The following is a 26,469-nucleotide window of genomic DNA, read 5'->3' on the forward strand; positions in this document are numbered from 1 at the left end:
GAGGACTCTATGGATCAGATTTGTAAGGTGGCTACCTGGTCCTCCTTACATACTTTTTTCAGAATTTCACAAGTTTGATGTTTTTGCTTTGGCTGAAGCAGCTTTTGGGAGAAAAGTTTTGCAGGCTGTGGTGTCCTCAGAATAGGGTCTGCCTCTTTCTTTTTGTTCCCTCCCGTTATTCATTCAGTGTCCTCTGGAGCTTGGGTATAGTTTTCCCAACAGTAAGGAATGAAGTCGTGGACTCTCCCTATCTTAGGGATAAACATAATTTATGCTTACCAGATAAATTCCTTTCCTTCCAGATAGGGAGAGTCCACGGCCCCCGCACGTTTTTTTCTTGTCTATGGGCGGTCCCCTATTATTTATTTTATTCTTTTGGCACCATTTGTACCTTAATGTTTCTCATACTTTTCCATGTCCCTTGGCAGAATGACTGGGGTAATGAGGAAGTGGGAGGGATATTTAAGCCTTTGGCTGGGGTGTCTTTGCCTCCTCCTGGTGGCCAGGTGTTGTATTTCCCAACAGTAAGGAATTAAGTTGTGGACTCTCTCTACCCGGAAGGAAAGGAATTTATCTGGTAAGCATAAATTTAATTTGCTTCATTCTTTAGCTATCCTTTGTTGGAGAAATAGCAATGCACATGGGTGAGCCAATCACGAGAGGCATCTATGTGCAGCCACCAATTAGCAGCTACTGAGCCTATCTAGATATGCTTTTCAACAAAGGATATCAAGAGAATGACGCTAATTAGATAATAGAAGTAAATTAGAAAGTTGTTTATATTTGTATGTTCTTTCTTAAAATGTGGGTTTCATGTCCCTTTAAGCATGTTGTAATCTGTTTTTTATTTGTTTGTTTTTTTGCATAAAAGAGGTTAAACAGGTGTTTAAATGTAATTTGGAATGTTCATTTGTTGATCTGGAGAATCCTTTGCCAATGTATTCTATTACCTGCATGATTCTAAAGCCTGACAAGGATGAGTTTTATTCTGTGCAGGAAAATGTTACACAAATATTTTACATTTTTGAAATATCTTCTTATTTAGATAAAACAAAGAGGGAAAAAAATGGACAAGTGGAGCATTGTTAGTATAATCATTTTAGAACTATTTGGAAACAAGCCATTTAAACTAGTTGAACTAGTTAACTTGAATAGCTGGAAAATCTGTATTTCTTACTCTTAGTTTTGTGGGAAAAAAAAAATATTAAAGTCAAACCTTTCCAAGATGAGTTTCACATATATTTTCCTACATCTGCATGAAAACAAAATATATGCACCCAATTTGAATGTAATACATGCTGGTTAATTGATTTCATATTTATAATGATGGCATTGAATGAAAAAACAAAACAAAAAAACATTTAGACACATAACCAGTAATGACTCATAACACATTTGTAAGTAAAGTGATGGTAAATCTAGGGGCGAGATCAAATATATGGCGCAGGTTTTGGCGCAAGCGTGGGAACCTGCCCCGCCCGTAATTTCACTTTGCACATCGTGGTATTACATATACTGCGCCGTTAGATGCTTATCTGGCGTAAGTAGGACAAACTGGCGATCTTCCGAAATGTGCGCAAATACACATTTTAGTTGTCGCAAGTAACTTACGCCAGTATTTTGTCCATGGAAAGTCTCAATAAAGAGTAGTTTTATGCAAATTAGGCTAAAACTCGTAAAAATGCAACACATAATTACGCTATTCAAAATTCATATATAAACCCATGCGCAGCCGCCATTTTCTTCAGTGTGTTTGGATGGTTCGTTGAGCTACAGCACACTACAGTGGAGTGGAGGATTAGTCAGAGTAGAGAGAGAGGCACAAACAGAGGAGTTAGTTAGGTCGCATTGTTGTTTGATTAAGCTTGTACACTTACACATATTTTTACATATTGCACACATTTTGCATACATACATATACAAAATACACCACACTTTTTTTCTAACACCTCACACATTTTATTTCAATTTTACAGTGTGATAGGCTGAGTGTTTGGTTGTGATTGTGTGTGATTGAACTGGGAGTGAGTGTGAGTGTGTGAGTGTGTGTAGTGCGAGGATGGCAGGGAGAGGTAGGGCGGAGGGGAGGAGGGGAGAGGAGTGGCAGGGAGAGGAGTATTGTAGAGGACAGGAGGAGCAGTGGGGTCCCCGTCAGGGAGTAAGTGGAGTGGGGAGAGGGAGAGCTAGAAGGGATGATGGGAGGGGAGATGCCCGAGAGCCCCAGAGACCAGGCACATCTAGGAGAGGGACAGAGGGTGCACATGGGGACAGAAGGGGGGAGGGAGGGAGAGGATAGGGAGGAACCCACACCAGGGACATCACAGGGAGCAAGCCAGGTGTCCATGGAGGATGAGAGGCTGAGATGTCCCAACTTCTCCTTTGATGAAAATGTTGCCCTAGTCCAGGCCATCATGGACAATTGCAGTGCCCTCTTTGGGCAGGAGAAGGCAAAGGCAGTGCCAAAAGGCGAAAAACAGCATGGTTGGCGGTAGAGGATCCCGTCAACAGTCTGGCCCTGCAGAGGAAGACTGTTGAGGGCCTTAAAAAGCGGTGGAATGACTGCAAGAGGCGGGTGAAAGAAAAGATGGGGCAGGAAGCTATGCACCAGAGGGGAACAGGCGGTGGTCCATCCCTGGACATAGAATATAACACCTGGCAGTAGATGATACGCAGGTCCCTGAGTATCACAGCAGTCCATGGACTTCCAGGGGCTCGTGACTCAGGGGCTGCAACCACAGCACATCATGCTGGTGAGTAACATCCCACACACCAGTATTATATGTATTTGAGATATAACATCCTTTAATATCACACATTCATGTACACAATGAGGAGCATGGTATTTGGCCTACTAACAAAAACATCTACAATTATATTTGACATTAATGCTACTTAACACAATGCAATTCATGATATGAGGTGGAATAGTGCAATACTAACATGTCTCAGAGTAACACAGGCCACAAGCCATATGTAGAGTTTTCAGTAAATGGACACTATATCCATCACAATACTTTTAGCTCAAGAAAGCAGGTTCTGTGCCTACATCAGGCTAAAGTCAATTATGCGACCATAGTGTCACTTAAAGAACAAATTTTTTCCATCATTAACATGTACACATAACTATTGTATGAAACACATACCTGTATACTGCACATATTAAAATCCCTCATATCACAAATCACAATGTGCACATGCATGTTATAGAATTTCACATGAGAATCTGTATAGGCCCTAGCATGTATCAATGTACATTGTATGCCCACATGGACATATATATGACTGTACTAATCCCTCTCATCATTTGACTCCTCCACAGAACCCCCTGTAACAAGTATACAAACAGCCATGCCGCCACCAGCACCACCACCAGTCACAGGCATGCAGCCACCACCACCAGTCACAGGCATGCAGCCACCACCACCACCACCAGTCTTCAGGCAACCACATGAACAGTATGCTGCCAGGCATGAGCAGGGTTGGATGGCTTCAGTTGAGGAACCGGGAGTGATGCCACCACCATTGCCAAATGACCCCTGGCAAGATTCCTGGCCAGAGGAATATTCTTCTTTTGGCTTTGAGGGGGAGCCAAGACAGCCACAAAGGGTCCATGTATTTACCCCCCCCCCAACACAATCTCAGGGCAGTCATGGCTTTTACCCACAGACTATGTCACAAGAAGTGCTAACTGGACAGGCTGAGTGGTCACACACTGGTCATCAGTGGCACTATCAATCCACCCTGAGAGCTCCACCAGCCTCATCACTTGGGAGAGCTCCACCATCTGCAGATGAAAATATAGCTGAAAGTACTCGAGCACTAGCAGATGCAGCTGAACCTGTCCCACCAGAACCAGCAGATGCAGCTGAACCTGTCCAACCAGAACCAGCAGATGCAGCTGAACCTGTCCAACCAGAACCAGCAGATGCAGCTGAACCTGCACCTCAAGCAACTAGAAGCCCTGCTGCTCAAGAGCCTGTGGATGCATTGTATTCTCCCCTGAGTGAGAAATACATTGCACTCCAGAGGAGGCTCATAACAAGCTCCGAGAGCAGACAAAGAGAGGTTCCACAGGAGCCAAGAGAGGTTCCACAGGAGCCAAGCGAGGTTCCACAGGAGCCAAGAGAGGTTCTTCAGGAGCCAAGAGAGATTCTTCAGGAGCCAAGAGAGATTACACAAACGTTGCATAGAGCTGCAGAGGGACATGGCAGCATGATTAAGTGGAAGTGTTCAATACCAGTCACAGATGATGCAAATTCTGTCTGATATGCAGATGCAGATGGACAATAGATGGCGAGAACAAAATCAACTCTTGGGTGTGTTGGTTGAGCACTTTACACACCAGCAGGACACTGCCTCCAGCCTATCATCTGTGGCCAGCACACCAGCAGAAACATCAGAATCTTCTCAAACCAGGAGAACAAGGAAATCCACTACAGTCACCTCAGCTCCGTCATCCAAGCAGCCGAAAAAGAAATAAATATTCTTAAAGTTCACCATAAATCTTGTCCTCTGTTATTTACCATATAATTGTCATCCACATCCATGTGAGGTGTGTTTTAGTACAGTAATATTGTTAAAACATATAATAAGACCTGTGTGGAAATGGCCCAAAAAAAGGTAATATTATCATGTTTATGACATATTCATGTTCTATAAACCACATCACATAGTTGTGTATGAAGGGTACATATAGTAATATTCACTTCTAAGATGTAAATCAAGGTGTCTCACATCCAATATAAATTGACACATGGGTATATATATATAAATAATAATGTATTTACAGAAGATGTGAACATAAGGTATAAACATCTATTTTCATTCTTCTTAATGATAGTCAATAAATCATAGTGACCTAAACATGAATTAAACAAAATAGAAATTTTCAGTAATTAGGGTGGTTAAGGGAAGGGGGCTGGGGTGTAGTAGTTTCACTTACATGCAGTGGAAATACGCAGTATGTAATTCTATGACCAGCTGCAGCAACAACAGCAGCAGGGGCAGCACCAGGAACAGCAGCATGAGGAGCAGGGACAGCAGCAGCAGGAGCAGGGACGGCCACAGCACCATGACCAGGGACCTTAGCAGCAACTAGAGCATCATCAGGTATATCCTGAACAACAGGGGCTTGTAGGGCTTCCAGCACCCCTTGTGCCCCACGATGCTGTCTCTCTATGTAAAGCAGGGGAAACATGGTGGCTAATGAGGGTGTGCATTGGCAGGTGTTTTAAGGCTTCCGGTTGAAAGGTTGTGCTGTTTGTGATTGGTTTGACACACTTGCAGGGGCAGGAATAATAAATGCTAAGAAGAGGTTTAACTGTTTGAGATTTGCAGCTGATATGTATGTGATTACGCATGCGTTTGTTAGGTCTTCAGGGAGTTACGTTGCTTTTCTAGTCAGTGCAAGGGTTGCTGCGCCTGCAATATGTGGCGAGATGAGAATGGAGTAGATTTTCTGAATTCTGCGCGTGTAAGTCCTTACGCTGTATAATGGATACCAAATTGAGCGTCTGTTCTATGTTAGTCTATGGGTAAAAAAAATACGTCCGAAGGGTGAAATATACGCGCGTAACTTGTATGCTACGCCGTATATGTAATACCAAAATAGCGTAAAATCTGGCAGCGGAGGATTTTGCGGGCGACGCTGCATATGTAATGGAGGCCAAGGTTTTTAATTTTAAATCATATGAAAGGTTATATTAATAAAGGTACATGTAACAAATAATTTTGATTCAGAATTCTTTGTTTTCCTTTCCTTATTATCGTTACCATGGCTGCCTCCCTGCCAGATCAATTTTTGTCTACCATTTAACAGGTGTGGGGTGCAGCCAATAGCAGTGCCCACACTGCAATTAAATTTCTATACAGAGTTTTTTTTTAATAAGTTCTCTAGCAATAATACAGAATCCAAAATAGTAAAAATCTCCTCTGTCCTCGTGGCTTACTGTGCTCAGCCCTCTGAGCTGTAGGCGCCAGACTGGTAGTTTTCAGGCAGAAACATTTCCGCCAGAAAAATTCCTGTTCTCCTTCAAGTCTGCAGCATCATTATCTTCAAATTATTCCAAAATTAAAACTATATGTACACTATTAAAAATGCAAACTGTTATTCGGAATGGTACATTGTGTTCCCATACTAGAGCTTTTTATGTAGGATGCTTATTCGGACTCATGCATTATCATTTGTTACTCCAGATTTAGTATGGAACACAATGAGTAGCAAATGATGATGCCAATATGCTCACATACTCATAAACTGTCCTGAATGAGACTGCTGGTATAGCATGGATCACCTGGCCAGAAGCCTACTACATGCTGTAACACTACACCGCTACACAAACCAAATACATTTAAAATTAGCCACCACAATCTTGGGGTCCTGCTCAGTGCGGACTCAGAACATAAGTAGGATAAGTTTGCTAGAATTCAATCTTATAATATTAGAGAATTACTTGAGAAATTGGATTTTATGGAAATGTTGTGATTAGGTAGAGTAGCTTCTATAAAAATGTCCTTATTGCCTAAAGCACTATACCTATTTCACTGCATTTCTCTTAACGTCCCTCATTCTAGTCTGTACCAACTACACAAATTATTCTCAGATTATCTTTGGCAAGGTAAAAAATCTTAGATTGTCCATAACATGCTGCAAAGAGGGTATTCGAGGGGAGGTATAGCATTCCCTAACATCTTTTTATCACGAGGCAGCTAGACTATATCATATAGCTGAATGGAGTCTTAAAGGCTCAAAACCAGGTTGGTATCGATTAGACGAAACTGCTCTAACTGCTGGCTTAACGCTGGTAGACATTATATGGATACCAAACCACCAAAGGCTGTCTAAGGATATCTCTAACACCATAATCTTACACAACCTCAAGATGTGGAAAACTTTAAAAACTTACTCCATGATAGTACCACATCCCTCACCTGCCCATCATCTGAAGGGTTTGCTCTGGGATCTTACTAATGTACATGTAGACATCTGGATGGACAAGGACCTCACATTCTTAACTAACCTCTATAACCAGACATCCTTAGCTACTACTGCCTTGCTAATATCTAGATATGACTCAGTACCATCTTGGTTTAGATTCAAGTGTTTTAGATCAGCAGAGCTAAATTATACAAACCCCTTAAGATCCATTACATGTCTATTTTGTCAGATTATTCTGGTGGATTACCATGGCAAGCATGGAGCAAGGAGTTAAGAAAGGTATTTGCTGAATTGGAGTTTGAGAGGGCCGTAATCCTGACAAAGAGGACTTTAGATTGTATTACAGTGTTAGGAGTCTATATTAAAGTAATGTTGAAATGGCAAAGAACACCCATGAGACTTGTGAAAATATTTCTGATGGCCTTGCCCCAATATTTTAGAATACGTGGTGAAATAGGATCGGACCTTCATATCTAGTTGGAATGCCCGAAACTTGCTCCCTTATAGCAGGAAATTGCCTCCCTACTAGGCTCCCTTAATATTGTTTCGACTCTCTTCCCTTCATGTGCCCTACTTCGTATTATAGATGATAAGGTCCCCAACACGTCAAAGAGATTGCTGATATATATAGTCCCCCATAGATATCTAAGGTTTGTCCTTTAGTGGACTTTATGATCACAATGGAGAAACACATTTATAAATTGCAAGATCGGATGTAGACCCCCCCCCCCCCCCATGAATCAGGTCTCTAGTATATGAGTATCTCACAGGCTTTATACTCTATAAGTTGTAAATGATACACCTGGGGAAACACGCTATATGTTTGTAGATTTCTTTATTCTACATAATATCTAGGGGGGTGTGGACCCAGGACTTATTTGGAATGTTTTCCTGATAAAGATGTACGGTTACACCACACCTTTATCTTAGGATTGTCCACTATAAGTTACTCTTTTTAGTTTACACATGTATTGCTTCTTTTTCCCAAAGAAAGGATCTAGGAGAAAGACATTTTTAATAAAAATTGATGTGCTACACATACTTTTATTAATATGACCTTTCATATAATTAAATATTAAACACTTGGATTTACCATCATTTTTACAACTTGAAATGATTTGCCTAATATTATATTTAACAAATTTTATTTTAAACATTGTGGTGATTTAAACTTCAGCTGTGTACAAGTTCCAGATTGTAATTTGAGGTAATTTTACATTTTTTTTATTAAACAGAGAATTAGTCGTATTTATTAACGTGAAATGAGCATGCAAGAAAATTTAAACAAAACTTAAAGGGACATTAAAGCCAGATATATATTTCTCCAACATAGGTGTGTCCGGTCCACGGCGTCATCCTTACTTGTGGGATATTCTCTTCCCCAACAGGAAATGGCAAAGAGCCCAGCAAAGCTGGTCACATGATCCCTCCTAGGCTCCGCCTACCTCAGTCATTCTCTTTGCCGTTGTACAGGCAACATCTCCACGGAGATGGCTTAGAGTTTTTTAGTGTTTAACTGTAGTTTTTCATTATTCAATCAAGAGTTTGTTATTTTCAAATAGTGCTGGTACGTACTATTTACTCAGAAACAGAAAAGAGATGAAGAATTCTGTTTGTATGAGGAAAATGATTTTAGCAACCGTAACTAAAATCCATGGCTGTTCCACACAGGACTGTTGAGAGCAATTAACTTCGGTTGGGGGAACAGTTTGCAGTCTCTTGCTGCTTGAGGTATGACACATTCTAACAAGACGATGTAATGCTGGAAGCTGTCATTTTCCCTATGGGATCCGGTAAGCCATGTTTATTACGATTGTAAATAAGGGCTTCACAAGGGCTTATTTAAACTGTAGACTTTTTCTGGGCTAAATCGATTGATTATAACACATATTTAGCCTTGAGGAATCATTTTATCTGGGTATTTTGATATAATAATATCGGCAGGCACTGTTTTAGACACCTTATTCTTTAGGGGCTTTCCCCAAGCATAGGCAGAGTCTCATTTTCGCGCCGGTGTTGCGCACTTGTTTTTGAGAGGCATGGCATGCAGTCGCATGTGAGAGGAGCTCTGATACTTATAAAAGACTTCTGAAGGCGTCATTTGGTATCGTATTCCCCTTTGGGTTTGGTTGGGTCTCAGCAAAGCAGATACCAGGGACTGTAAAGGGGTTTAAAGCTTAAAACGGCTCCGGTTCCGTTATTTTAAGGGTTAAAGCTTCCAAAATTGGTGTGCAATATTTTCAAGGCTTTAAGACGCTGTGGTGAAAATTTGGTGAATTTTGAACAATTCCTTCATGTTTTTTCGCAATTGCAGTAATAAAGTGTGTTCAGTTTAAAATTTAAAGTGACAGTAACGGTTTTATTTTAAAACGTTTTTTGTACTTTCTGATCAAGTTTATGCCTGTTTAACATGTCTGAACTACCAGATAGACTGTGTTCTGAATGTGGGGAAGCCAGAATTCCTATTCATTTAAATAAATGTGATTTATGTGATAATGACAATGATGCCCAAGATGATTCCTCAAGTGAGGGGAGTAAGCATGGTACTGCATCATTCCCTCCTTCGTCTACACGAGTCTTGCCCACTCAGGAGGCCCCTAGTACATCTAGCGCGCCAATACTCCTTACTATGCAACAATTAACGGCTGTAATGGATAATTCTGTCAAAAACATTTTAGCCAAAATGAACCCTTGTCAGCGTAAGCGTGGCTGCTCTGTTTTAGTTACTGAAGAGCATGACGACGCTGATATTAATATCTCTGAAGGGCCCCTAACCCAATCTGAGGGGGCCAGGGAGGTTTTGTCTGAGGGAGAAATTACTGATTTAGGGAACATTTCTCAGCAGGCTGAATCTGATGTGATTACATTTAAATTTAAATTGGAACATCTCCGCATTTTGCTTAAGGAGGTATTATCCACTCTGGATGATTGTGAAAATTTAGTCATCCCAGAGAAACTATGTAAAATGGACAAGTTCCTAGAAGTGCCGGGGCTCCCAGAAGCTTTTCCTATACCCAAGCGGGTGGCGGACATTGTTAATAAAGAATGGGAAAGGCCCGGTATTCCTTTCGTCCCTCCCCCCATATTTAAAAAATTGTTTCCTATGGTCGACCCCAGAAAGGACTTATGGCAGTCAGTCCCCAAGGTCGAGGGAGCGGTTTCTACTTTAAACAAACGCACCACTATTCCAATAGAGGATAGTTGTGCTTTCAAAGATCCTATGGATAAAAAATTAGAAGGTTTGCTTAAAAAGATGTTTGTTCAGCAGGGTTACCTTCTACAACCCATTTCATGCATTGTCCCTGTCACTACTGCCGCATATTTCTGGTTTGATGAACTGCTTAAGGTGCTCGATAGTGACTCTCCTCCTTATGAGGAGATTATGGACAGAATCAATGCTCTCAAATTGGCTAATTCTTTCACTCTAGACGCCTCTTTGCAATTGGCTAAGTTAGCGGCTAAGAACTCTGGGTTTGCTATTGTGGCGCGCAGAGCGCTTTGGTTGAAATCTTGGTCGGCTGATGCGTCTTCCAAGAACAAGCTACTAAACATTCCTTTCAAGGGGAAAACGTTGTTTGGTCCTGACTTGAAAGAGATTATCTCTGATATCACTGGGGGTAAGGGCCACGCCCTTCCTCAGGATCGGCCTTTCAAGGCAAAAAATAGACCTAATTTTCGTCCCTTTCGTAAAAACGGACCAGCCCAAGGTACTACGTCCTCTAAGCAAGAGGTTAATACTTCTCAGGCCAAGCCAGCTTGGAGACCAATGCAAGGCTGGAACAAGGGAAAGCAGGCCAAGAAACCTGCCACTGCTACCAAGACAGCATGAAATATTGGCCCCCGATCCGGGACCGGATCTGGTGGGGGGCAGACTCTCTCTCTTCGCTCAGGCTTGGGCAAGAGATGTTCTGGATCCTTGGGCGCTAGAAATAGTCTCCCAGGGTTATCTTCTGGAATTCAAGGGACTTCCCCCAAGGGGGAGGTTCCACAGGTCGCAGTTGTCTTCAGACCACATAAAAAGACAGGCGTTCTTACATTGTGTAGAAGACCTGTTAAAAATGGGAGTGATTCATCCTGTTCCATTAAGAGAACAAGGGATGGGGTTCTACTCCAATCTGTTCATAGTTCCCAAAAAAGAGGGAACGTTCAGACCAATCCTAGATCTCAAGATCTTAAACAAATTTCTCAAGGTCCCATCGTTCAAGATGGAAACCATTCGAACTATCCTTCCTTCCATCCAGGAAGGTCAATTCATGACCACGGTGGATTTAAAGGATGCGTATCTACATATTCCTATCCACAAGGAACATCATCGGTTCCTAAGGTTTGCATTCCTGGACAAACATTACCAGTTCGTGGCGCTTCCTTTCGGATTAGCCACTGCTCCAAGGATTTTCACAAAGGTACTAGGGTCCCTTCTAGCGGTGCTAAGACCAAGGGGCATTGCAGTAGTACCTTACCTGGACGACATTCTGATTCAAGCGTCGTCCCTTCCTCAAGCAAAGGCTCACACGGACATTGTCCTGGCCTTTCTCAGATCTCACGGCTGGAAAGTGAACGTGGAAAAGAGTTCTCTATCCCCGTCAACAAGGGTTCCCTTCTTGGGAACAATTATAGACTCCTTAGAAATGAGGATCTTTCTAACAGAGGCCAGAAAAACAAAGCTTCTGGACTCTTGTCGGATACTTCATTCCGTTCCTCTTCCTTCCATAGCTCAGTGCATGGAAGTGATCGGTTTGATGGTGGCGGCGATGGACATAGTTCCTTTTGCGCGCATTCATCTAAGACCATTACAACTGTGCATGCTCAGTCAGTGGAATGGGGACTATACAGACTTGTCTCCGAAGATACAAGTAAATCAGAGGACCAGAGACTCACTCCGTTGGTGGCTGTCCCTGGACAATCTGTCTCAAGGGATGATGTTCCACAGACCAGAGTGGGTCATTGTCACGACCGACGCCAGTCTGATAGGCTGGGGCGCGGTCTGGGGATCCCTGAAAGCTCAGGGTCTTTGGTCTCGGGAAGAATCTCTTCTACCGATAAATATTCTGGAACTGAGAGCGATATTCAATACTCTCAAGGCCTGGCCTCAGCTAGCGAGGACCAAGTTCATACGGTTTCAATCAGACAACATGACAACTGTTGCGTACATCAACCATCAGGGGGGAACAAGGAGTTCCCTAGCGATGGAAGAAGTGACCAAAATCATTCTATGGGCGGAGTCTCACTCCTGCCACCTGTCTGCTATCCACATCCCAGGAGTGGAAAATTGGGAAGCGGATTTTCTGAGTCGTCAGACATTGCATCCGGGGGAGTGGGAACTCCATCCGGAAATCTTTGCCCAAGTCACTCACCTGTGGGGCATTCCAGACATGGATCTGATGGCCTCTCGTCAGAACTTCAAAGTTCCTTGCTACGGGGCCAGATCCAGGGATCCCAAGGCGGCTCTAGTGGATGCACTAGTAGCACCTTGGACCTTCAAACTAGCTTATGTGTTCCCGCCATTTCCTCTCATCCCCAGGCTGGTAGCCAGGATCAATCAGGAGAGGGCGTCGGTGATCTTGATAGCTCCTGCGTGGCCACGCAGGACTTGGTATGCAGATCTGGTGAATATGTCATCGGCTCCACCATGGAAGCTACCTTTGAGACGAGACCTTCTTGTTCAGGGTCCGTTCGAACATCCGAATCTGGTTTCACTCCAGCTGACTGCTTGGAGATTGAACGCTTGATTTTATCGAAGCGAGGATTCTCAGATTCTGTTATCGATACTCTTGTTCAGGCCAGAAAGCCTGTAACTAGAAAGATTTACCACAAAATTTGGAAAAAATATATCTGTTGGTGTGAATCTAAAGGATTCCCTTGGGACAAGGTTAAGATTCCTAGGATTCTATCCTTCCTTCAAGAAGGATTGGAAAAAGGATTATCTGCAAGTTCCCTGAAGGGACAGATTTCTGCCTTGTCGGTGTTACTTCACAAAAAGCTGGCAGCTGTGCCAGATGTTCAAGCCTTTGTTCAGGCTCTGGTTAGAATCAAGCCTGTTTACAAACCTTTGACTCCTCCTTGGAGTCTCAATTTAGTTCTTTCAGTTCTTCAGGGGGTTCCGTTTGAACCCTTACATTCCGTTGATATTAAGTTATTATCTTGGAAAGTTTTGTTTTTAGTTGCAATTTCTTCTGCTAGAAGAGTCTCAGAATTATCTGCTCTGCAGTGTTCTCCTCCTTATCTGGTGTTCCATGCAGATAAGGTGGTTTTACGTACTAAACCTGGTTTTCTTCCAAAAGTTGTTTCTAACAAAAACATTAACCAGGAGATTATCGTACCTTCTCTGTGTCCAAAACCAGTTTCAAAGAAGGAACGTTTGTTGCACAATTTGGATGTTGTTCGCGCTCTAAAATTCTATTTAGATGCTACAAAGGATTTTAGACAAACATCTTCCTTGTTTGTTGTTTATTCAGGTAAAAGGAGAGGTCAAAAAGCAACTTCTACCTCTCTCTCTTTTTGGATTAAAAGCATCATCAGATTGGCTTACGAGACTGCCGGACGGCAGCCTCCCGAAAGAATCACAGCTCATTCCACTAGGGCTGTGGCTTCCACATGGGCCTTCAAGAACGAGGCTTCTGTTGATCAGATATGTAGGGCAGCGACTTGGTCTTCACTGCACACTTTTACCAAATTTTACAAGTTTGATACTTTTGCTTCTTCTGAGGCTATTTTTGGGAGAAAGGTTTTGCAAGCCGTGGTGCCTTCCATTTAGGTGACCTGATTTGCTCCCTCCCTTCATCCGTGTCCTAAAGCTTTGGTATTGGTTCCCACAAGTAAGGATGACGCCGTGGACCGGACACACCTATGTTGGAGAAAACAGAATTTATGTTTACCTGATAAATTTCTTTCTCCAACGGTGTGTCCGGTCCACGGCCCGCCCTGGTTTTTTAATCAGGTCTGATAATTTATTTTCTTTAACTATAGTCACCACGGTACCATATGGTTTCTCCTATGCAAATATTCCTCCTTAACGTCGGTCGAATGACTGGGGTAGGCGGAGCCTAGGAGGGATCATGTGACCAGCTTTGCTGGGCTCTTTGCCATTTCCTGTTGGGGAAGAGAATATCCCACAAGTAAGGATGACGCCGTGGACCGGACACACCGTTGGAGAAAGAAATTTATCAGGTAAACATAAATTCTGTTTTTTTTTTATTCAGACAGAGCAATTTCAAACACATATCAAATTAACTTTTATCTTATTTGCTTTGTTCTTTTGATTTCCTTTGTTGAAAAACACACCTAGGTTAGCTTAGGAGCAGCAGTGCACTATTGGGAGCTAGATGCTAATTGGTGGCTGCACATACAGTATATGCTTCTTGTCATTGGCTAACCCAATGTGTTCAACTAGCTCTCAAATTTGATAATAAAAGTAACTTTGAAATTTGTTTAAAACTGTATGCTTGATCTGAATTATAAAAGAAAAAAATTGGGTTTTATGACCCTTTAAACATTGAAAACTATGTGAACCGCCAAGATATGCAATGTGAAACGCAACCAAATAGTTTTGTAGTACTCAAGGTTGTTGAATTAGATTATTTTAAAAAATCCTGCAAAAATTGTGCTGTGCTAACTGATGGAATTAAATAGGTGTCTCAATGCCAAGTATCTGGATTTTAACAGTACAGTGTACACAAAAATAAAAACTCTGCAAACTATCAAACATTACAGAAACCCCATAAAAAGCACAAAGTGGTTATGGATTGGAGTAGACTCTCTAGATTCCTTTGTATAAGAGAGAATATATTTGGGGTCATTCACAAGAACATCATACTTATTACAATCAACTTTTATGTTCTGTTGACTTTAAGTTCATATGGTTTGTCTAGTCTGCTACAGAATACCCAGTTAAAGTGATTGTAACCTTTAATCAATTACTGTCCAGTCTATAAAATGAATCTTTAAAACAGGGGCACTTTAATTCATGAACGTTTTTTGAAGGACGCTTCATTTTTAAAATACTTAAAGGGACACCAAACCCAAATGTTTTCTTTCATGATTCAGATAAAGCATGCAATTTTAAGCAACTTTCTCATTTACTCCTATTATCAAATTTTCTTCGTTCTCTTGCTATCTTTATTTAAAAAGCAGGAATGTGATGCATAGGAGCTGGCCCATTTTTGGTTGAGAACCTGGGTTATGCTTGCTTATTGGTGGGTAAATGTAAGCCTCCAATAAGCAAGCACTATCCATGGTGCTGAACCTAAAATGGGCTGGCTGCTAAGATTTACATTACTGCTTTTAAAATAAAGATATCAAGAGAACGAAGAAAAATTGATAATAGGAGTAAATTAAAAAGTTGCTTAAAATTTCATGCTCTATCTGAATCAAGAAAGAAAAAAATTGGGTTCAGTGTCCCTTTAAGATTGAGTTATAGTAAACATTGCACCGTTCCTGCATGCAACGATTGGAGGAAGCCGGATTCGTCATTGATCAGCTAAATATAGTATGAGATGCTGGCGGAGGAATGGCGCAATGTTTACTCTCATTCAAAGGTAAGTAATTTAAAAATAAAGTGTACTTCAAAATGTTAATGAAATAAAGTGCTCCTGTTTTTAAAGATTGATTTTATATACTGGGCAGTAATTGATTAAAGTTTACATTCACTTTAATAATGATTAGTTTATGTTAAGAGGTTTAACCATACCTTTATTTATTTTTTTTAGTTACTCTGTACAGCAGTAAGCTCAGACGTGAGTTATGCTGTGATTCCAAGTTTATCACCTCGTACACAGAGAAGGAAGAGATGCTTTTTCAGGAAACCTATGTGGATGGAGTCATGGAGCTCATAAATCAGAGAAATGAAAATATGGGAAGAATGAAAAATCTGAATTCCCTCTTTGATGAGAATGGGTTGCTCAATAACGATGCAGAAACTATCCTTATTATCGGTGATGCTGGTATGGGAAAGACTCTCTTAATGCAAAAAATGCTGAACTTGTGGGCTAAAGGAGACTCTTACAGAGACATAAAATTTTTATTTAGGTTTAGATGTCGGATGTTTATATTTTTAAAACGGAACACTTTACTGTCACTAAAAGACCTCATATTTAGGTATAACTGCTGCCCAGACCATGAACCAGAGGAAGTGTACACATATATACTTAGGTTTCCAGAGACTGTGTTGTTTACATTTGATGGCTTTGATGAAATTTCTTCTGATTTTGACATGGACAGTATTTCAGAGGTCCCCTCACCCTTTGATCCTACAGACCCACTAGCACTTCTTAAAAATCTGCTCCATGGAAAGCTGCTGACCGGTTCCAGGAAAGTTCTGACCGCCAGGACTGGATGCCACATCAGCTCAAATATTGTCCGTAAGAAAATAATGCTGAGAGGCTTCTCTACAGAGAATCTGCAGGAATACACTACTTTGTTCTTCAAAGAACCTGAATTTCAGGAACATGTAACAAAACACCTCAACGCTAATCACAGCTTTAGCAGTTTGTGCTCTATCTCTCTGTTTTGCTGGATTATCTTCAAGTCATATGAACACTTTTATTCCATAAATGGAAGCAGCTGTTTCTCAAGCAGCTCTGTAACATTGACAGACATTTTTTTACTCATTATTGAAGTTTACCTCAACCCCTCTTGTAAGACCTCCCAAAGGAAAACCATTAGAAGCCAGGCAGATTTATATATGGTCAATAAGGAAATATTGCTGTCCATTGGAAAGCTTGCTTATGATGGAATGGATGAATCACAATATGTATTCAATCAGGGTGAAACTACATCTCAAGACATCCCTGATAATGTTCTTAAATTAGGGTTCTTCAAAACAGTCAAAGAGTACAATGGACTTGGCAATACTTCTTCCTTTGAGTTCTTTCATGTTACACTGCAGTCTTTTTTTGCAGCCTTATACCTAGTAATAAATGAGCAAATTAGTTGTGCAGATCTTCTTAAATATTTTACTCATTGCACTCGTAAGGAGGATACAGAAAATATTAATTCTTTTTTCTCATGTGTTTGTGCGAAGAGAAGTAACAAATGGAACCCCTTTGAGAACAATGACCACCTGCAGTTTATAAATCTTTTCCTCTGCGGTTTGTTATCCAAACCAAAACAAAATCTTCTTAAGATACTTGTCTCCTCTTCGGTTCTCAAAGTTAAAAGGAAAGCTCTCAAACAAAAACTTTTCAAAAGCGTCAAATCTCACTTGAAAGGTTTGCCTCGTAGACCGGTACTGGGCTATAACTGTGTTCATGCTTTGACCCACTTTATTTGGATGGCAAGATGCATATGTGAGACACAGTCTGAAAAGGTAGGAAAGTTAGCTGCCAAAGGGATATGCGCAGACTACATTAGACTAGTTTATTGTGGCATTTATTCTTCTGACTGCTCGGCCATCTCTTTTATGTTGAGCCATTACCACAAAAAAATTGCTCTGGATTTGGATAACAACAATATAAATGACTATGGAGTGAAAGAACTGATACCATGTTTCAGCAAGCTTACTGTGATTAGGTGAGATATCTTATTATGTATATGTAATCCAATAAGGCCAACAAATCCATAGAACTACAGTTTGTTACATGTTACAGTATTTAATTCACCTATATAGAGCTAGATCACAATCATTTAGAAAAGTTTATCACATGATTTAGATACAAAACTCCTTGAATTATAATGATGAATTTCTGTAGAAAACAAATTAAAGGGACAGTCTCCTCCAAATTTGTTATTGTTTAAAAAGATAGATAATCCCTTTATTACCCATTCCCCAGTTTTGCATAACCAACACTGTTATATTCATACACTTTTTTTTTACCTCTGTGATTACCTTGTATCTAAGCCTCTGCAGGCTGCCCCCTTATCTCAGTTTTATTGACAGCCATGCATTTTGCAGAGCACAATGTTATCTATGTGGCATCCATGAAATAAGGGTCTAACTGAAAAACTGTCAAAATGCATTCATATAAGAGGCAACCTTCAGCATCTTACAAATTAGCATATGAGCCTACCTAGGTTTAGCTTTCAACAAAGAATATCAAGAGAACAAAGCAAATTTGATGATAAAAGAAAATCGGAAAGTTGTTCAAAATTGCATGCCCTATCTGAATCATGAAATTTTAATTTTGACTAGACTGTTCCTTTAAACATTTCTAAAGGATCGTGCTTCCAAGATCAAAGTATAGGTAGTGGAGAAAAGGATGCACTCGCCAGGATTTTCAAATCGTTACCTTTATTTCTTGTAACGTTTCGGGGTGTTACCCCCTTTGTCAGACACCAACAAAAATAACTTTTGTTTGTATCTGACGAAGGGGGTAACACCCTGAAACGTTACAAGAAATAAAGGTAACATCTTAAATCCCCTCAGAATGCATGCGCTTTATTGAGTCACTGCTTCAAACATATATACGATGCACTGTAATTCCCCCATCTTCACTATCTTTTTTGCCTCCGCCTGGAGGGTTCAAGGGGGGCAAAGTCCACCTTGTAAACTTAATTCCCCTAGGTGGATGCCAGAGGATCAGAGAGTCGCCCCCCTTAACCCCCCCCCCAGGCGGAGGCAAAAAAATAGTGTAGATGGGGGAATTACAGTACCATCAGGCTTTACCCACATCCGCTTGGGAATGTCCATTTTACCCGGGTAACATATATATATTTTTTAAATATTTATAATTCTTAATTTGAATTTATTATATGAGTAACATATATCTACATAAAGGGGCATTCAAGTATTTTTTTTTTAATTTTATTTATCCATCAGAAATAATTCACTGCATTGCAAAAGATATGCATACAAAATAAATGCATTAAAAACATTTAAAACTTGCATTTTGTTAGAAAAACATACATTGGTTTTTAGTCCTGAAAAGCCTCCTGTGGTCAATTTGGGAAAGATATAATGAAATTCCTGTGCCTATCATCCAGGCAATGGGAAATAAAATTTTTAGCTAATTGTTATTTATTTATTTATTTTTATATATATATATATATATATATATATATATATATATATATATATATATATATATATATATATATATATATATATATAAATCAATGTAAATATTTGCATAGGAAATTAGCACATCTAGGCAAGTATCCCCGCTTGCTTTTCCCCAGAAATTCTTAATATACAATGTTACCAATGCACAAGAGAATTGTGGGTAAAATATGCAGATTAGATATGCAAATGATCAGTTTTTTTGCTTCAAAATACTGTTTTGACACAGTGATCCTTTTAACAGGATTATGACAGCAAACCAGAAATCACTCACTAGACAAGCCTGTTTCGTTCTTTTTGGAACTCATCAGTAGGAGATAGATTTCTGGTTGCTGCATTGGTAAAGCCATTTTCTCCAACATAGGTGTGTCCGGTCCACGGCGTCATCCTTACTTGTGGGATATTCTCTTCCCCAACAGGAAATGGCAAAGAGCCCAGCAAAGCTGGTCACATGATCCCTCCTAGGCTCCGCCTACCCCAGTCATTCTCTTTGCCGTTGTACAGGCAACATCTCCACGGAGATGGCTTAGAGTTTTTTAGTGTTTAACTGTAGTTTTTATTATTCAATCAAGAGTTTGTTATTTTGAAATAGTGCTGGTATGTACTATTTACTCAGAAACAGAAAAGAGATGAAGATTTCTGTTTGTATGAGGAAAATGATTTTAGCAACCATCACTAAAATCCATGGCTGTTCCACACAGGACTGTTGAGAGCAATTAACTTCAGTTGGGGGAACAGTGAGCAGTCTCTTGCTGCTTGAGGTATGACACATTCTAACAAGACGATGTAATGCTGGAAGCTGTCATTTTCCCTATGGGATCCGGTAAGCCATGTTTATTAAGATCGTAAATAAGGGCTTCACAAGGGCTTATTAAGACTGTAGACTTTTTCTGGGCTAAATCGATTCATTATTAACACATATTTAGCCTTGAGGAATCATTTAATCTGGGTATTTTGATATAATAATATCGGCAGGCACTGTTTTAGACACCTTATTCTTTAGGGGCTTTCCCAAATCATAGGCAGAGCCTCATTTTCGCGCCGGTGTTGCGCACTTGTTTTTGAGAGGCATGACATGCAGTCGCATGTGAGAGGAGCTCTGATACTTAGAAAAGACTTTCTGAAGGCGTCATTTGGTATCGTATTCCCCTTTGGGCTTGGTTGGGTCTCAGCAAAGCAGATACCAGGGACTGTAAAGGGGTTAAAGTTAAAAACGGCTCCGGTTCCGTTATTTTAAGGGTTAAAGCTTCCAAATTTGGTGTGCAATACTTCTAAGGCTTTAAGACACTGTGGTGAAAATTTGGTGAATTTTGAACAATTCCTTCATGTTTTTTCGCAATTAAAACGTTTTTTGTTCTTTGTTATCAAGTTTATGCCTGTTTAACATGTCTGAACTACCAGAAAAACTGTGTTCTGAATGTGGGGAAGCCAGAATTCCTATTCATTTAAATAAATGTGATTTATGTGACAATGACAATGATGCCCAAGATGATTCCTCAAGTGAGGGGAGTAAGCATGGTACTGCATCATTCCCTCCTTCGTCTACACGAGTCTTGCCCACTCAGGAGGCCCCTAGTACATCTAGCGCGCCAATACTCCTTACTATGCAACAATTAACGGCTGTAATGGATAATTCTGTCAAAAACATTTTAGCCAAAATGAACACTTATCAGCGTAAGCGCGACTGCTCTGTTTTAGATACTGAGGAGCATGACGACGCTGATAATAATGGTTCTGAAGGGCCCCTAACCCAGTCTGATGGGGCCAGGGAGGTTTTGTCTGAGGGAGAAATTACTGATTCAGGGAACATTTCTCAACAAGCTGAACCTGATGTGATTACGTTTAAATTTAAGTTGGAACATCTCCGCATTCTGCTTAAGGAGGTATTATCCACTCTGGATGATTGTGACAAGTTGGTCATCCCTGAGAAACTATGTAAAATGGACAAGTTCCTAGAGGTCCCGGGGCTCCCAGAAGCTTTTCCTATACCCAAGCGGGTGGCGGACATTGTTAATAAAGAATGGGAAAGGCCCGGTATTCCTTTCGTCCCTCCCCCCATATTTAAAAAATTGTTTCCTATGGTCGACCCCAGAAAGGACTTATGGCAGACAGTCCCCAAGGTCGAGGGAGCGGTTTCCACTTTAAACAAACGCACCACTATACCCATAGAGGATAGTTGTGCTTTCAAAGATCCTATGGATAAAAAATTAGAAGGTTTACTTAAAAAGATGTTTGTTCAGCAGGGTTACCTTCTACAACCAATTTCATGCATTGTCCCTGTCGCTACAGCCGCATGTTTCTGGTTCGATGAGCTGATAAAGGCGGTCGATAGTGATTCTCCTCCTTATGAGGAGATTATGGACAGAATCAATGCTCTCAAATTGGCTAATTCTTTCACCCTAGACGCCACTTTGCAATTGGCTAGGTTAGCGGCTAAGAATTCTGGGTTTGCTATTGTGGCGCGCAGAGCGCTTTGGTTGAAATCTTGGTCAGCTGATGCGTCTTCCAAGAACAAGCTACTTAACATTCCTTTCAAGGGGAAAACGCTGTTTGGCCCTGACTTGAAAGAGATTATCTCTGATATCACTGGGGGTAAGGGCCACGCCCTTCCTCAGGATCGGCCTTTCAAGGCAAAAAATAAACCTAATTTTCGTCCCTTTCATAGAAACGGACCAGCCCAAAGTGCTACGTCCTCTAAGCAAGAGGGTAATACTTCTCAAGCCAAGCCAGCTTGGAGACCAATGCAAGGCTGGAACAAGGGAAAGCAGGCCAAGAAACCTGCCACTGCTACCAAGACAGCATGAAAGGTTGGCCCCCGATCCGGGACCGGATCTGGTGGGGGGCAGACTCTCTCTCTTCGCTCAGGCTTGGGCAAGAGATGTTCTGGATCCTTGGGCGCTAGAAATAGTCTCCCAAGGTTATCTTCTGGAATTCAAGGGGCTTCCCCCAAGGGGGAGGTTCCACAGGTCTCAGTTGTCTTCAGACCACATAAAAAGACAGGCATTCTTACATTGTGTAGAAGACCTGTTAAAAATGGGAGTGATTCATCCTGTTCCATTAAGAGAACAAGGGATGGGGTTCTACTCCAATCTGTTCATAGTTCCCAAAAAAGAGGGAACGTTCAGACCAATCTTAGATCTCAAGATCTTAAACAAGTTTCTCAAGGTTCCATCGTTCAAGATGGAAACCATTCGAACTATTCTTCCTTCCATCCAGGAAGGTCAATTCATGACCACGGTGGATTTAAAGGATGCGTATCTACATATTCCTATCCACAAGGAACATCATCGGTTCCTAAGGTTCGCATTCCTGGACAAGCATTACCAGTTCGTGGCGCTTCCTTTCGGATTAGCCACTGCTCCAAGGATTTTCACAAAGGTACTAGGGTCCCTTCTAGCTGTGCTAAGACCAAGGGGCATTGCTGTAGTACCTTACTTGGACGACATTCTGATTCAAGCGTCGTCCCTTCCTCAAGCAAAGGCTCACACGGACATTGTCCTGGCCTTTCTCAGATCTCACGGATGGAAAGTGAACGTGGAAAAGAGTTCTCTATCTCCGTCAACAAGGGTTCCCTTCTTGGGAACAATAATAGACTCTTTAGAAATGAGGATTTTTCTGACAGAGGCCAGAAAAACAAAACTTCTAGACTCTTGTCGGATACTTCATTCCGTTCCTCTTCCTTCCATAGCGCAGTGCATGGAAGTGATCGGTTTGATGGTAGCGGCAATGGACATAGTTCCTTTTGCGCGCATTCATCTAAGACCATTACAACTGTGCATGCTCAGTCAGTGGAATGGGGACTATACAGACTTGTCTCCGAAGATACAAGTAAATCAGAGGACCAGAGACTCACTCCGTTGGTGGCTGTCCCTGGACAACCTGTCACAAGGGATGACATTCCGCAGACCAGAGTGGGTCATTGTCACGACCGACGCCAGTCTGATGGGCTGGGGCGCGGTCTGGGGATCCCTGAAAGCTCAGGGTCTTTGGTCTCGGGAAGAATCTCTTCTACCGATAAATATTCTGGAACTGAGAGCGATATTCAATGCTCTCAAGGCTTGGCCTCAGCTAGCGAGGGCCAAGTTCATACGGTTTCAATCAGACAACATGACAACTGTTGCGTACATCAACCATCAGGGGGGAACAAGGAGTTCCCTAGCGATGGAAGAAGTGACCAAAATCATTCTATGGGCGGAGTCTCACTCCTGCCACCTGTCTGCTATCCACATCCCAGGAGTGGAAAATTGGGAAGCGGATTTTCTGAGTCGTCAGACATTGCATCCGGGGGAGTGGGAACTCCATCTGGAAATCTTTGCCCAAGTCACTCAGCTGTGGGGCATTCCAGACATGGATCTGATGGCCTCTCGTCAGAACTTCAAAGTTCCTTGCTACGGGTCCAGATCCAGGGATCCCAAGGCGGCTCTAGTGGATGCACTAGTAGCACCTTGGACCTTCAAACTAGCTTATGTGTTCCCGCCGTTTCCTCTCATCCCCAGGCTGGTAGCCAGGATCAATCAGGAGAGGGCGTCGGTGATCTTGATAGCTCCTGCGTGGCCACGCAGGACTTGGTATGCAGATCTGGTGAATATGTCATCGGCTCCACCTTGGAGGCTACCTTTGAGACGAGATCTTCTTGTTCAGGGTCCGTTCGAACATCCGAATCTGGTTTCACTCCAGCTGACTGCTTGGAGATTGAACGCTTGATCTTATCGAAGCGAGGGTTCTCAGATTCTGTTATCGATACTCTTGTTCAGGCCAGAAAGCCTGTAACTAGAAAGATTTACCACAAAATTTGGAAAAAATATATCTGTTGGTGTGAATCTAAAGGATTCCCTTGGGACAAGGTTAAGATTCCTAAGATTCTATCCTTCCTTCAAGAAGGATTGGAAAAAGGATTATCTGCAAGTTCCCTGAAGGGACAGATTTCTGCCTTGTCTGTGTTACTTCACAAAAAGCTGGCAGCTGTGCCAGATGTTCAAGCCTTTGTTCAGGCTCTGGTTAGAATTAAGCCTGTTTACAAACCTTTGACTCCTCCTTGGAGTCTCAACTTAGTTCTTTCAGTTCTTCAGGGGGTTCCGTTTGAACCCTTACATTCCGTTGATATTAAGTTATTATCTTGGAAAGTTTTGTTTTTAGTTGCAATTTCTTCTGCTAGAAGAGTTTCAGAATTATCTGCTCTGCAGTGTTCTCCTCCTTATCTGGTGTTCCATGCAGATAAGGTGGTTTTACGTACTAAACCTGGTTTTCTTCCAAAAGTTGTTTCTAACAAAAACATTAACCAGGAGATTATCGTACCTTCTCTGTGTCCGAAACCAGTTTCAAAGAAGGAACGTTTGTTGCACAATTTGGATGTTGTTCGCGCTCTAAAATTCTATTTAGATGCTACAAAGGATTTTAGACAAACATCTTCCTTGTTTGTTGTTTATTCCGGTAAAAGGAGAGGTCAAAAAGCAACTTCTACCTCTCTCTCTTTTTGGATTAAAAGCATCATCAGATTGGCTTACGAGACTGCCGGACGGCAGCCTCCCGAAAGAATCACAGCTCATTCCACTAGGGCTGTGGCTTCCACATGGGCCTTCAAGAACGAGGCGTCTGTTGATCAGATATGTAGGGCAGCGACTTGGTCTTCACTGCACACTTTTACCAAATTTTACAAGTTTGATACTTTTGCTTCTTCTGAGGCTATTTTTGGGAGAAAGGTTTTGCAAGCCGTGGTGCCTTCCATTTAGGCGACCTGATTTGCTCCCTCCCTTCATCCGTGTCCTAAAGCTTTGGTATTGGTTCCCACAAGTAAGGATGACGCCGTGGACCGGACACACCTATGTTGGAGAAAACAGAATTTATGTTTACCTGATAAATTACTTTCTCCAACGGTGTGTCCGGTCCACGGCCCGCCCTGGTTTTTTTAATCAGGTCTGATAATTTATTTTCTTTAACTACAGTCACCACGGTACCATATGGTTTCTCCTATGCAAATATTCCTCCTTAACGTCGGTCGAATGACTGGGGTAGGCGGAGCCTAGGAGGGATCATGTGACCAGCTTTGCTGGGCTCTTTGCCATTTCCTGTTGGGGAAGAGAATATCCCACAAGTAAGGATGACGCCGTGGACCGGACACACCGTTGGAGAAAGTAATTTATCAGGTAAACATAAATTCTGTTTTCATGGTTAAACCAAAATTCATTAAAATTATGGGGGGAGATAAAAAACTGAAATTAAAATCCTCCATGTCTCAAAATTAAATCAATGTAAATATTTGCATAGGAAATTAGCACATCTAGGCAAGTATCCCCGCTTGCTTTTCCCCAGAAATTCTTAATATACAATGTTGCCAATGCACAAGAGAATTGTGGGTAAGATATGCAAATTAGATATGCAAATTCTCAGTTTTTTTGCTTCAAAATACTGTTTTGACACAGCGATCCTTTTAACAGGATTATGACAGCAAACCAGAAATCACTCACTAGACAAGCCTGTTTCGTTTTTTTGGAACTCATCAGTAGGAGATAGATTTCTGGTTGCTGCATTGGTAAAGCTATATATATATATATATATATATATATATATATATATATATATATATATATATATATATATATAACAATTTACAATGTGACCTATTAAAGGAGTAAACATGTTAAATCTATCCCTATTCATGGGATTTGGCTACTAGTGCTTTTGTTTCTTGGCATTCAGTTGAAAAAAGATGCTCCCTTCGTCTCTTAAATTTCTGTCTGCTTTTCAAAAACTCTGGATCTTGCAAAGCTTTTATTCTATTAGGTATGTCACATGATTTGACTTATGCTGGCTTACTTTTTATATTATACTGTTTTATCTGTGTTGAGTTAAATTTCCTACTTTAAAATTTGCAAGCAGCAGGAGATATGCCCAGTTGTTCCTTTAAAGTGATGGTAAATCCGAGTGTTTAAAAACACTATAATTTACCATTGCTGAAAACAAACTAGACTTTCATTGATCGCTTATTTAAAAAAGGGTGCTAAACTCACCCTGTCTGTGCCGCAGCAGCTTTGTAAAGTCAGAGCCTCCGGCTGCCTACAGCACAGCACTCTTTTCTCAATGAGGTGGCATTATCACCTCTAAACCAATAGCCATGTGTGTCATCTGACAGTGTTCTGTATGCTAGCACGGCTATTGGTTTAGAAGTGAAAACATCACTTCATTGAGAGAAGAGCGCTGTGCCATGGGCGGCCGGACGCGCTGACTTTAGCAAGGAGCCGCGGCACATATAGGGTGAGTTTAACACCCTTTTTAAAATAAGTGATCAATGAAAGTCTAGTTTATTTTTAATGATGATAAATCCTAAACAAAATAAACAGTTTTGACATAAAGGGATATGAAATTAATTTTTTTTCTTTCATGATTAAGATAGAGCATGCAATTTCAACCAACTTTCTAATTTACTCCTATTAATTTTTCTTAATTCTCTTGGTATACTTTGTTGAATGAGCAGCAATACACTACTTGTTGCTGACTGAACACATGGGTGAGCCAATGACAATCAGTAAATATATGCAGCCAC

General features: G+C 41.2%; 1 protein-coding gene across 2 annotated transcripts in view; it reads left to right on the top strand.

Annotated features, from left to right (window-relative positions):
• The window catches only part of NOD1 (nucleotide binding oligomerization domain containing 1), a 311,719-nt gene that overhangs the window by 135,307 nt on the left and 149,943 nt on the right, over window positions 1–26,469 (top strand). For both annotated transcript variants that reach the window (XM_053714271.1, XM_053714272.1), the window contains exon 4: window positions 15,643–17,443. In XM_053714271.1, coding sequence (XP_053570246.1) covers window positions 15,643–17,443 — 1,801 coding nt within the window. The remainder of the gene's footprint in view (window positions 1–15,642; window positions 17,444–26,469) is intronic.

This window comes from Bombina bombina, chromosome 5 (genome assembly GCF_027579735.1).
Source record: "Bombina bombina isolate aBomBom1 chromosome 5, aBomBom1.pri, whole genome shotgun sequence".
NCBI classification, from domain to species: domain Eukaryota; kingdom Metazoa; phylum Chordata; class Amphibia; order Anura; family Bombinatoridae; genus Bombina; species Bombina bombina.